Source organism: Perissodus microlepis, chromosome 14, assembly GCF_051167445.1.
Source record: "Perissodus microlepis isolate ML-2025 ecotype Zambia chromosome 14, ASM5116744v1, whole genome shotgun sequence".
Taxonomy (NCBI): Eukaryota; Metazoa; Chordata; class Actinopteri; order Cichliformes; family Cichlidae; genus Perissodus; species Perissodus microlepis.
The window spans coordinates 36583224-36596810 of NC_140474.1; the positions used below are offsets into that span (position 1 = coordinate 36583224).

General features: G+C 43.9%; 1 protein-coding gene across 1 annotated transcript in view; it reads right to left on the reverse strand.

Annotated features, from left to right (window-relative positions):
* Nucleotides 1-1039: 1039 nt before the first annotated feature.
* Nucleotides 1040-13587, reverse strand: part of brip1 (BRCA1 interacting helicase 1) — a 43293-nt gene continuing 30745 nt past the window's right edge. The window contains 6 exon segments of the mRNA XM_084950856.1: nt 1040-1427; nt 1429-2035; nt 3541-3858; nt 3964-4046; nt 4126-4238; nt 13064-13185. Coding sequence (XP_084806982.1) covers nt 1352-1427; nt 1429-2035; nt 3541-3858; nt 3964-4046; nt 4126-4238; nt 13064-13185 — 1319 coding nt within the window. The 3' untranslated portion in view covers nt 1040-1351.

Genomic DNA, 13587 nt, shown 5'->3' on the forward strand with positions numbered 1-13587 from the left:
TTAATTACTCCATTTTTTCAATAAATTGTGTTCTGGTCACTACTGTGGTGATACCAGCACTACACAGATGTGCAGACGTCTAAAAAATATTTCTATATGTAGAGAATCTGCTTGAATCACAAAGATTTAAAAAACTACAATATGCAGAAGAGCATCTCTGAACACAGCAGCTGTTACTCCTGTCAGCTAAGGAAAGGAGTCTGAGGCTACAAATGATGTGTTGATGCCTGCTGCATCATCCGGATGGTGGGCTCAGACTTTACAAGCATGGATCCATTGTGCCTTGTGTCAGTGGTTCAGGTTGGTTGTGGTTTAAGGTGTAGAGGATACACTTTGGGCCCGTTAGTACAAATTGAGCATCGTTTAAATACCACAGCTTATCTGAGTGCTTTTGCAGACCACATCCATCCCTTTACGACTACAGCGTAACCAGCTTTTGTGGCTGCGTTCAGCAGGATAAGGCGCCACGTTACAAAGCTCAAATCATCTGAAAGTGTTTTCTTAACATAACATTAAGTCCACTGGACTCAAACGGCAGCGCCGCAGGAACGAACCACGGAACAAGAGACGGCGAGGCTGTGCAGTCGGCATATTTGTAAAATCTCTGAGAGCAGTTTTCAGCGCCTTGCTGGATCCACGCCATGAAGGCTTAACAGTTCTGACGCCAGCAGGGGTCCAACATGGCGCTGCAAAGGTGAAACCTGGTGGCTGTTAGTTTTGCTGATCTGGCCCAGGTGAGATCAAACTGGTTTCTCTGTCGCTCGTGAGCTAACATGACTCTGACTCGTCTGCCTGGACTGATGGCTGTTCAGCCACGTTGAAGAGGACAATTATTGACATTAATATTAGTTTAAGTTTAAATTAGTGACAAACCTTTTCCCTAACTGACTGCTTTTATTTCAAATAACGCAGCTTTACTCAGCTATGATAAACACACAACCTACCTGCAGTGAGCGCGGCTTAAGACTCATATCTGTTTGAAACAGACACAAAAACATCAAACTAAAAGAAATTCATTGTCACAAAATGACCACAGGAATAGAGATGAACAATTTTATTGTGAACTAACAAAGTTTATGCAAATATTTGTACTTACTGCAAAACAAATAATTACATGGTTGTAAATGAGACTGAAAAAAGGCCCGTCTTTGGTTTACTCAGACATATCTAAAATATTCCCCTTCCTCACCCATAATCTACAAACACATCATTAAACAGGACTAAATGATGAACTGAATGTAGGGCTTTCTATTGCACTTCAGCTGATTTTAACATGAATCTGGTTTCCATATTTTTTATGTTTATTGTAGTGTAGGACCTTCTGCCTGGTCCACAGCTTGCTGAGCAGTAGTTAGATGCCTGTTTGAGTGGAGGAAACGTTCTGTCTGGACCTGGACAGCCTGTGACGCCTGCTGCCTCTCTGTCTACCGTCTCCCTCCCTCATACTGCTTCTGTCCTCTGACTTCTTCCTTCCCCTGCGACAGTCCTGCGCTCTGCTCACTGACTGAAACAGCACTCTGTCCATCCAGAGCTGAGGCGAGCCCTCGCACGTGGGTCTGCTCAGAGCGGAGGAGCTCTTCGGTCACCGAGGCTGTGCTCGTTGCTCCTAGGACCGACTCTGCCTTCGTCTCCTCCTGTGCACCGCCTTCATCTCCTTCACCCTCAAAAAGTTCTGGAGTAAAAAACACAGTCTGGTCCTTTTCGTCTTCGTCTGAACTGCCTGCTGCAGGTGGTTCGTTTTCACAGCTGGGCGGGGCCGTTACTGGAGCGGGCTCTGGAGCCAGACTGGTTTGGTCTCTGGCTTCATCTGAACCATTAGTCTTCAGTGATGCAGAGGCGATCTGCTGGTTTTCTTTGTCGTCACAACAATTGGACGTTTCCTGGCCAGGACTACTTGGTGCACTTCTTTTAAAAATGGGCTTCCTGAAGGTGTGGTTGGTGGGGCTGGAGGTGAAAATGGAGAACAGAGGCAGTGCTGCTCTTTTTTGAAGTGGGAGAGGCTCTTCTGAGGGACGGCGCTGCTTCTTCAACTGGTCTGCATCATGAAAAGAAAATGACATATTTTAACATTCACGAGGTCACTTTTTCTCCTTAAAGCAGCTCGAAACTGACAGAACACACGTTTAGACTGACAAGGTTTTGAGACTGTCAGCAGTGTGTGCTATGAGGTCAGTTTATAAAGAAAGATATAGCAAATGTGAGCATACGCTCAATAGAGCCCGAACAAAGGTTAAGAGGATTTAATTAAAAGCAACAGTCCAACATCTGCTCATCAGCTCGCTCCAGCGCCACTCAGGCATGCAAAAGACCTTACAGTAATGAGGCAAGCCACTCAACTGATCCCATGGCCCCCCGCCCCCAACGTCCACTCCCAACTATGACGGGTGGGGGGGGCTACTGCTCCTCTACCACTCTATCCACCACACTGAACTCAAACAGACTAACAGCTCAACCTCGTCATGACCCCAAAGACAATGGGCGTCGCCAAGGCGATGTGCAAACACGTCACCTCGGCGTATTTCCTCCGCATGATGTCATGCTCCGGCACACCCTTGACAAAAACGATACGCACCTTTTGATCCCCGTCTTTCAAAAGTGTCTGTGCATAAAAGGTCACGATTCATGAAAAATTAAGTTGGACTTGGCCTCACACCGTGCAAATCTAACATTACCTCCTTCAACACATCTGCTGAAGGAAAAAGACGTCTGAAAGCGGTAGAAATGTCTCTATTTTCTGACCTTTATTTACACATTTGAAACACAAGAAGAGGGAGTGAGGACATTCAGCCAACTGGAAATCAAATCAGGGAGTCTGTGTGATATGCAACAACCTGACTACCAGGTCACCCAAGATTGTTGGACACAGATGTGAAAAGACGATGATCTTTTTAAAGGCGTCGTAAGTGCCGGTAAAAGAAACGCAAAGCAACATGAATTTGATTGGCACGTGTTTCTTACTGCTGTACAGCCTATTGGTCAAATTTAGTATGCTTTTACACAATGCAGCACACCACAGTCAGGTTTGATAACTTAAAGCTTTGCCACTGATTCGAACTAGCAGATCGCTTTTAAAAATCCACATAATAACTTTTGTGATTCTTTGAAGGTTAGTTGAATTTGTGGCCTTTGACATTTGTAATGAAAAATAAGTCCTGAGCTGGAATACATCTTCATGTCACTGGTGGCAAAGTATTGGGGCACAGACAAAAATAAGCAAATAAAGAAAAATCAGGACTGTTCCAAACATTTTCCCAAGTGCAGAAGAAGAAAGAAGAGGATGATATGCACAAGAAAAGGCTGGAAACACTATGGGTGCCTCCATTGCTACTTGGCCCTCAATTACTTCGTCGTTACTGCTCATTTAAACCTCTCGGTACCATTCAAGGCAGCATTATTGGACAGGCCTTAACAGAGAGGACAGAGCCCAGCTTTGATGAACCGAGATCTATACCTGCTGTATTTTTTAGGTCCTTCAATAAGACTTTAAAGAGATATTGATCTTCCCGAAAATTCGTCTCTCAACAGATCCATCAATCTCACCTGCTTTTTCTTTCTGTTCAGCTTTCAACTGTGTATGGGAAAAAATGAGGTCGGCTGAGGGGCTTGAGTGCTGCTGGGGTTCAGGTAGTCTGACACATGAGATAGGTATCTGAGGTTCTGAAGCCTCAGGCAGACTATGTCCCTCTGCAGCGGCTGCTAGGTGGCTGCTGGGAGACGAGACAGTAGAGCTGATGGCCTGCCTGTCAGCAGGAGCCCCATCCATCTTCTTCTGCACCTGAGAGAATGCGACCAAAGACTGCATTGCATCGCTGAAGGTGCTGTGATGCTGGACAAGCTGGCGGACCCATTTAGACAGACCTGAGATTACAGACACACAACAGAGACAAGTGCTAGCAAACATCTTGCAGTGGATAACCAGTGCCATCTAGTGGTAAAACTGGGTGGATGAATAGTGCAGAGTACCTGTGATGTACTTATTAGGATTATTCCTGTACCGATCATCCACCAGAATTAGAGCTCCCCAGTCATTCCTGTGGCGAATGCACCTGTAAAATCAAGTTTGGAGTTTTCAATTAAAAGTGTAAAAGGCTCAGTTTTAAATCTGAAGCAGCTGCAGAGGTTTACCTCCCCAGGGCCTGGTTCAGGGCTCTGTAGGCCTGAATCTCATACCAGCGACTGCCTGGGAGAAGACCTCTCGACTTAGAGTGCAGGTCATTGTACTTCATCTTCAGTTCCACCTGAAACACAAACAGAACAACTTTTAAATGTCTGTAAGTCACTTGTGTTAATGGAGAATATTTACAAACAACAGGTATAAAAAATACAAAAACATTTCATCGAGGTTAAAATGAAAAACACAAGAAGCAAAACATCAGGGCAACACGATAGTCACATGCCTTTAGGCAGTGAGTGTCGGGTTCAATTCCCGGCCAGCCCAGGGCTCAACGGCAGAGTTCACCAAAATCAGACCGAGGTAAGAGTCGGGGATAAGAAGTCAGCACAGCTCGAGTTAATGAATCAAAATGACTCATTCCATACGGGTCCATCGAGGGCTTGTTAATGGGGATGTGAAGCTCAGTGGTGCTGCAGCTAACTTCTGTGGGGTTTATAAGGAAAGCGTGTGTTAGTATTAATCGCAGTTGTGGTTTTTTGTTAATTTTTGTTTGTTTGTTTTCTTTTCCTTTACTTATGTTCTAACATGAGAAGCTCTTTTCTATTCAGTGTAACCAGTTTTTGTGTTTCCTTTTTTTCTTTTCTTTTCGTAAACTGTATTCATAATAACTCAATAAAAATATTTTGAGTAAAAAAATCAGAGGGCTCCTCAAACTAAACTGAAAACGAGTGAAGACGGGTCGTCTTTCAGTTGCCGGTGGTGTGGCAGGTGTTTCTGTTGAGTGTCCCGGGACGTCCAACAGAGAAAGACTGAGATGCAACCAGCAAAGTATGGAGTTAGAGGTCTATGATCCATGATGGCAGCAATTTGCATCAAATTTTGGTTATTGTTGCTCTTTGTTTTGATTTTTTTGCCCCATATTCATTTTACTGATTCAGTTTTTAAAACATCCAAAAATATAAAGAATGGTAACAAATAAAAACAACAAGCTACAAACGGCTGGTTTCTTCAGACCCAGAGTACAAAGTCAGGGAGTTTACGATGTGTGTGGAGGAGCTGTAAACTGAAAATGTCTAGATTTTTGTTTTTACTGGATGTCTGAAATGATCGTTTCTTTACAAAACTAACTAAATATCTGGGTTATAAATCACAGCTTGGTCACGAAAGGGTTTCTGATTTGACTATAGCCAAACATAATACCCTGCCATACATATAACTGTATGGCAACACCTTTGGTAACAAGGATTCATGCACAGTTAATAATTAAGAACAAATTGAATTAAAACAGACTATGAAGGAGAACATCAACTGGGTAAACCTTCCCCCGAAATATGAGTAAGCTTGAAGCCTGAAGTGGTGAGGTATTGCCCGTCTGCACAGACAGATGTATTCTGAAAGGGTAACAGAGGGGCTAACGAGAGGCCATGACAGAGTAGAGCGGAGGTAGGAGGGGGCAGACAAGGTGGTCGAGGCGACGTGAAGCATCCCTGCGCAAAAATGCCAGGAAAGCATCCATCCATTTGCATCTGTCGCTGCTGATTTTAGCGCTAACCTTTCAGAATTGACAAGTGAAAAGTTCAGCTGGCGTCTGACGGGATGCCATGCAGGGCAGGCTGCTGAACGGGGCTCTAACTGCTTTTGACAGGTACCGTGTGTTTGCCCAGAGCCACCAAACACGGGGCCATGACAGGTACGGGCTGTTCCCTCACGCCAATCACGCAATGCCACTGTGGCCTTCCTGGGCTTGTGTGCGTAAACAAACAAGCAGAGTCACAGGAAATCCTAAATGTCACCCTAAACTTGGTTTGTGACTAATCACACCTCACCCAACAAGCATGCAAACATGCATGCAACACCTGCTGCTACCTTGGAACACACTAAAACCATTTAAAAAGTTTTTACAGGTTGAAGACTGCAAGCCGACGCTCATCAAGAGATTTAAAACAATAACAGAGGTTTTGAGTAGGAGGGACGTCCGTATGGCCGTATCGCAGGAAGTCTTGAAAACGCTGCCGGGTTCACGGTGAGAGGTTTGCCAACATGTGAGACACCAAAGCAGTTAAAGAATCTACTTCTAAAGCCCGAGAAAGGCCGGTAGCCTCGAGCCGGTGGTGTCATCTAAATCCAATCACAGTCCGTTTCAGTGTTCCAGCCATCACATCCCTGGTCTGTCCCATGTCATCGTCCAATCTGACATGACAGGTTGCATATGTGAAAAAGCCAATTCTGGCTGCTAGCAAATCTTACAAATGTGCAAGAAACCACAAGCTAGAAGGGATTAGTTAAAATGTCAAGAGATCGCTCGCTTGCTTTCGCCTTGTCCTCTACAGCAACCTGTTCATCCCTAAAAACATATATTTGACCACTAGGCATGATTCGCATCTGTTTGAGCTACATTTTACGCAGGGCGTGTGCATGCACGTCAGTGTCAGTGTGCACGCCCCTGGCAGTCCGGGACATCTTGTGCCTGTCACTGAGATTGCTGAGCGCCTCATCTGCCACATGTGGCCGAGCTGACAGCTGAGCGGCTCGTCTCCGACAGCCTCCGTGTGTGTGTGTGCTCACACTCAGGACATCAAACTAGGACATCAGGCTATCGCACTCCAATCTGCTCATGGATCAGCTCACACTAGAGCTTCATACAGACCTACTTATTCTTTAATTGTTCCTCTCAAAGTAAATATCCATGACTAGTATATGGGCTCAAATTGTGGTCATAAATATTTTGTACTTGTAACTCAAATGCGTAGTTGTGAACTGGATTTTGTAACCTTGTAACCCAAAATATCAGAAAATGTTGATTGTGCATCCACAGATGAGACTTTGTTACAAATTGCTTTTATTAAGGTCTGCTCACAGATACATTTATGCTGTGTGAGTTTCAACTTACGAGTACGAATTTTTCTTGCTTTCAGCTGATTGGTCAATCACAAATTTAACAATCCAATCAGAGAACAGATGGGTTTGGCTGTCGGTGGGGTGCTTTACTGAGCTTCAGGTCCTCCAGCTTCAAACTGTATTTCCAGGTAATACAGTTTGAAGCTGGAGGAGCTCTATAGGAATATCCCATAGGGGTCATACAAGCTAGGTCCCTTAACCTTCGGTAGCTGTTGAAAGGATAAAGTTGAAATACCATTATTACTTTAACACACAGTCAGGGCTGACCCGGGACCGCTGCTGCGAGTCACACTGTGCAGCATAAAGGCCCTTTCACAACAGACGCGCTCACCGCTAACTAAGAGCTAAGGATCCAAAACTTGTTGCGCTGGCCGCTGTGCTCTGTCGTGTACTAGATGCACCTGATCCTTGTCGTTTCAAAGCATGTATTTCTCTGACTTTATGTCCTCTACAAGAGTTTGTGTTGTATTATCGTCAAGCGTTCAATAAAAACGTATCGCTCATTCATAACGAAGAAAGCTTTGTAACTATCACAACTAGTGAAGAGTGTGTCATTTCCACAACAATGCTTCCCCTCCTGAGGTCCACAGAGCCGCTGAAAAGGCTCCGGAGGTCCCTGTGTGAGCACGTAAACCTGCGACAACAATTCACCAAACTCGGACACGCACAGAATGTTTTCCTTCGTGGTGATGAAGGAAAACGCCGGCATGTGAAAGGGCATTTCCCCTTCCAGGACCTGAAGCCCAGTATAGCATCACTGACAGCCAAACCCATCTGTTCTCTGATTGGATTGTTACATTTGTGACTGACATGACATTGGCCAATCAGCTGAAAGGAAGAAAAATTGGGTCAAAATTTGTAGTGGTAAGTTGAACCTCACAGAGCCACGGTGCGCGAGTGCAGAGTTTTACACGTCGTTTTTTGCTTCGTGTCTGTAAGCAGACCTTAACAAAAACATTCTTACGAACAAATTCTCATCTAAAGATGCACAAACATAAAACTTTCAGATATTTTGGTTTACAAGGTTACAAAACTACTCTCAAACTCACAACTACGCATTTGATTTACAAGTACAAAATATTTTAGTTCTGTCAGCGTTAATCTCGTTAAAATGGCATTAAAGCCATAACCGCATCAACGAGGCAAATCTCCGTTAGCGAGTTAGCGTGGATCGCCCCGTGCGTGGGGCTGGACGGCGGCGCTAACGCGTGAACGAGTTAACCGCGCTAAAATATTTATGACCAGTTTGAGCCCATACTAGTAAAGTCAGGCTGCGGGACTGAGCGTGAGGTTGAAGCTTGCTGATCTGATGCTTAAGTTCAAGTTGGCGATGAATGGTAAACCACATCAAAAAGAATGGAGAAGCTGAACTTCTGCTTCAAAGTCGTCTTTGTTTCACGAGTTTTCTGACGGTTTTTTGGTAAAAATCAGCTCGACTCTAGTGTAGGCATTAACTAAAGGTCTCGAGTCCTCTTTAAATTTCATTTTGGTCTTTGTCTTAAGTCAGTCTTGATTTAGCCACGATTACCACACCTTTGATTACCAGATCTCAAAGCTGCTTGGATTAAAGGACACGCAAGGCACCTACAAGGAGTAGTAGACTCGTGAGGGTGGAACTGGCGAGCTGCAATGTAATTGAAGAAACATATGTTTTTGAAGTGCGGATATGTATTTAGTAAAAAAAATGGGTGAAAGGGAGCTACTCTAGCTAATGACATCACGATGACATATTGAGAAAAAAAAGAAAGTGAGAGTATGTTGGACCTGGAGACAGCTCCTAATGACCCTCAGTGATATTACCCTAAAAAACATATTTAGAAGAATATTCTAAATTTGATTGTGGGGGGCGGACAGGTGGGTGTGGGTTCGCTGAGCTGCACAAAATGCAAAGCAGACAGCAGACCCCGAGCTGCTGCAGGGTTGGAGGCTTCGGGGGGGCTGACTATCTATCCACCCCCAGGACTGCATGCTGTGTGTCAAAGCTGGACCAGCTGTGCGTAGGTGCAGCTATCACACTTCAGCCGCGCTCCCAGGACTTTTCCAGGCTCTTTTTATATGTGCTAACAGAGTTAACAGTAACAGAAGGGCAACTGCATACATTACGATAACACCTTCAGCTAACAACAATATGCTAAAACACAAAGCTGTCTCAACCTTAAACACATGCGTCTGTAACGTGCAACCATGCAAATCTTTTAAAGTTTAAACTTTAGCGTTTATGTTGGAATGGTTCATCCTTTTGTAGATGATAAATCATCTTCAACCTGTGTGGATTATTTAGGACCTTTAACAACACAGACAGTTGGTTGGTGTTGTTTCTCTGAGAGAATGAACAGAGTTTTAGACACTACTGAATAATATCATGAGAATGCACTAACAAAAGAAGAACGAGGATTAAACAAAGGATACTCATGTGTTATGTAGAAGTACTTCAGCTACTGATGACAAAGCCACATGTACGGTGGCTTGAGCGTGCCTGGAGCATCCATCAGCACCTATTCTTGAGGAGTTCCATGAACTCTCCAACATTCTGCTAAAATCCCCGTTATCCATTCGTTTTAAAAGCTTACAGGCAAATGCTCTCGTGTCTCTAATAAAGGGCAACCACAAAGGTTGGCTGTGTTCTTCATTAAACTGAGAGAGATGCCTTATCAGTTGTAAGTGTCTTTTTATTGCTTGTTAAACCTACTTATTGTTTGACTTACTCACGCAGGACGTGACTGTTCACTGTAAAAACATGCCATTGGAAAAACTCAACATAAATGTAATACCACCTTTGGCAAGGCTTTCTCTGCAGAGGACTTTTCAAGTTCAACCTTTGATCTTTGTCACAATAACACAACAGGCCAGTAAAATGCTACGTGCTCTAGCGTCTACAGGTTATGCCTGTCTGGGAATGCAGGCCGCGCAGGCATCGAGAGCGCTGGAGTAGTTTAAATGGAGAGAACAGGGCTTACACCTCTTATCCTAGCAATGGGGTGCTGTCGTATAACAGCAGAATGAATGAGTTAATGTGTCTGGGTCCATTTGTGCTCTCAGGAGAATGCACACGTTAGCACTAGTGCATGGAAGTGACTATGTAAGGATATGTCACATATGTGTGTGTGAGCCTGTATGCATTAAAGGAATGTCACTGTGAGACATGCGGAGTAAACGTGATAGCGTGCTAATACATGAAAGGTGTACACAAACCCAGACACACTAAGACTGCTGGGAGAAAGCAGCATTACTCCTGGGAATTAAAGGCAGGAAAAATCAGTAAAGAAAATATTTTAATATGAGAAAGAAGAGGTCACATGATCAGCTCGTGAGGCACTTATTCGATCATCATCTACACGTCAGAATTATCAGTGCATCTGTGTATTGGGTCGCTATGACAGGGGACAGAAGAGGCTGGCTTCAGGACACACACTCTGTGTAATGAGCAGAGCTGCACCATGAAAAAGATCACACTTCTTTGTAGCTGTTTCAGAAACAACATTAGTACAACTACAGGTAAGTTCTGTAACAGCTTTGGCTGCGTGCTGGTCTGGAGTACTGAGCTGTGTGTTCTCACAATGCTACAATCTTCCCAGGAGTGGATGTACCAGCAAATTCATCATAAGGTCCACCTGATGTTCAGAGCAACATCTCAGACTCTACCGGCCTCAATTAGCATGTAAAATTTAAACGTTTACCAGAGTACACTAAGAACTGTCAGGAGACAGCACGTAGCAGCTCAGCTTAGGTTTGCAAACCTCATGACTTCTGGAACAACGGCCTTTTGACAGATGCAAAGCACCACGTTTGACAAAAACCAAACTGTCAGCACGGTGGCAATGGGATAATGATTTGGGCTCGTTTAGCAGCCACTGGACCTAATAGAGAAAGCTTGGGCAAAATAGGGTCATACAAACTGGACAACGATATCGAGCACATCAGCAAATCTACAACAGAATGGCTGAAAAATAAAGAATCAAGGTGCTTCATACAGAAAGTATTCTGCACAGAACCCCATGAAAACTTTATTTTGTCATATCTACAAATATTGACTGATCTGTTAATGGCTACATTATTATAACTTTTGTTTGTTTGAACTTTTCTGTCCCTTAAAGCAGCTGTTATGTGTCTGACAGAGGTCTGTGTGCTAGTTTAGCATGTTATGGGAGCTAGCTACATAGGATCAGAGTCATTAGTGTCAATGTCCTCTTCCTCTCAACAGTGTAATGGGGTTAGCTCAGAGACCTTTAGAGCTCCCAGGGCTTCTCTGGGGGCTGCCTCTGTGGCTGGAAGAGAAGATAAGAAGAGGACGGAAACACGACTAGAGTGCAGTACAAAAAAGATGGAAAGACAACGTGAGAATCAGGTTTTAAAGTGATGATGAAAACAAGCAGACCGTTATGGATTCCAACAGATTCAGTCCACAATAAACAGAACGTTTGACAGCCAGTCTTTTCAAATATAAATTACATTTTTATGACTTCTGTCAGACTGCATCGAAATGCATTGTGTCACATTGCTGTATAAAGCTGAGACTAATAAAAATGAACTAGCTCCTTCTGCTACAATGGAAGCTAGCAATGCTGGTATAAACATAAGTGATATAGATGGCTCTAACGTGACTACAGTTCTGACACTGGGGAAAACTACGCTAACAACTGTGTTCTTGTTGTGTAACTAAGGAGGCAAAAATGAAGGACAGTCACGGTCAGAAGCAGGAGTGTCAGCAGGCCACCTGATCACGCAGCGGTGGCAGCGATCTGTCTGTGGAGCTCTGCGCATGTTGCAAATAAACAAAGGCTGTTGATGCACAGTGTGTCATTAGAAATGCAGCATCTTCATGCTTGGTCAGCTCCACGTCCCCCTTAACTAGCTTTAGCTTCCTCAATCCTCCCCCCAGTGTTATGTTCCTGTTTCCCGTCTGTTACACAGAAACATCGCTTTCAACATACTGTGAGTCGGCTTTTATTGTATTTATTCCATACATTTGTCAGCCTAATGAATAAATAACACCATATAATTCAGTACAACCAAAAACCAAACCACAGCACAACTGTGCAAAAGAGCCAGAACGACTCAGCCACACAGAGCCAATCAGAGCAGGATCACAAAGTGCTGGGGCGCACAGTTCGGAAAAGTTGGCAGTGCTTTGCAGACAATAACTGCAGGGGTCCAAACCTCCTCTCACACTAACACTGGCACAAAACTGTGAACTGGGAGCTTGGACAACTCTTGGACCCACTTCTTCGACGCTAAAACCAAGAACACCCCCCAAAAATCAAACAAATAAAGAAAAATCAGCAAAATTGAAGACATGCCCTGAGAGCTGACAGAGGTGAAACTGACAGCTGAGGTGAAAAGCAAAGGTGAAAGGATCGAGGAAGCCTCAATCAGCCACACATCTTTCTACCCTGACAGAAAAGGTTAGTGAAAGCTTCATTGTGCTCTGACGGCAGGATCAGAAGGAGTCATGGGGAGGAGAAGTGGGAGGCAGGAGGGGAGGAAGGGACTCAAACTTAAAGGTCAACTTTATCTGCTAAGGACAGGCCAGACACGGCAACATCGCTTTGGGATTCTTTTTCATGGATGACCTAAAAGGGATGCTCTTATTTGGTGTGTGTTTGTGTGAGCGTGCACATTCATGTCTGTGAGTTATCGTGTTCAAAGTGTTCAATACCAGAGGCAAAGAGAAAAAACTGAAAAGCAAAGAAGGAGATGCTTACAAACTAAACAGGTTCCAACCTACACTGTGCTGCCAAAGCCACCGTTTCTTTACAAACAACTGCTTTACAAATTTTGCACAGGCACTGTTAAAGGTGGATGACGCTGTGTCAGTGATAAACAGAGGTGGAGAGCTGCAGATGTTACATATACTGTTACATGTCTAACACTTTTAAAAAAAAATGATATTCTTTCTATCACATCACACTTTATGTTTTGCCTAATTATGTAAAAATGATTCACATTTTGGATTTTATAACATTAAAATCTCACAACATTTTTCTAGCCTGAGTTCCTGCAGCCCTGAAGCACACGCCCACAGCTTGTGTGGACTGTTGGGATTCTACTTGCCTGGAGGTCTTTAATGTTGGGGAAGGGAATTCCAACGGCGACTACTGCCCTGGCGTTGTCGTCCGTAAAATCAAGCCCTTCACTCACTTTACCCCTACACACAGCAATCAGCAGTGCACCATCTGTATCAAACAAACGACATACAGCACACGCCATGAGCCGTGAACATGAAGTGGGAGAAGGCGTGTATGTGGTACGCAACTATGTTCAAGTGGTACGACTCATTCAAATGGATGCTGGGCAGATCTAGCATCCATTTGAAGGATTCATTATCCAAGTTTTTGGATAGTAAAACAATTTCTGTCATTTACTTTTTTAGCCTCTAAAAGTCAGAGTCTGTGAATAAAAATGTCTGTAATTCTAAACACAGATGTAACAAAGAAAGCAGAGAAATCCCCAACAATTATATGACCCCCTATTAGGGGTGGGCGATATAAACGATATACGATAGAAACGATATAAATTTGGCCAACGATAGAGATTTTGACTATACCGCTCTACCGCATGTTGATGATGTCATCAAG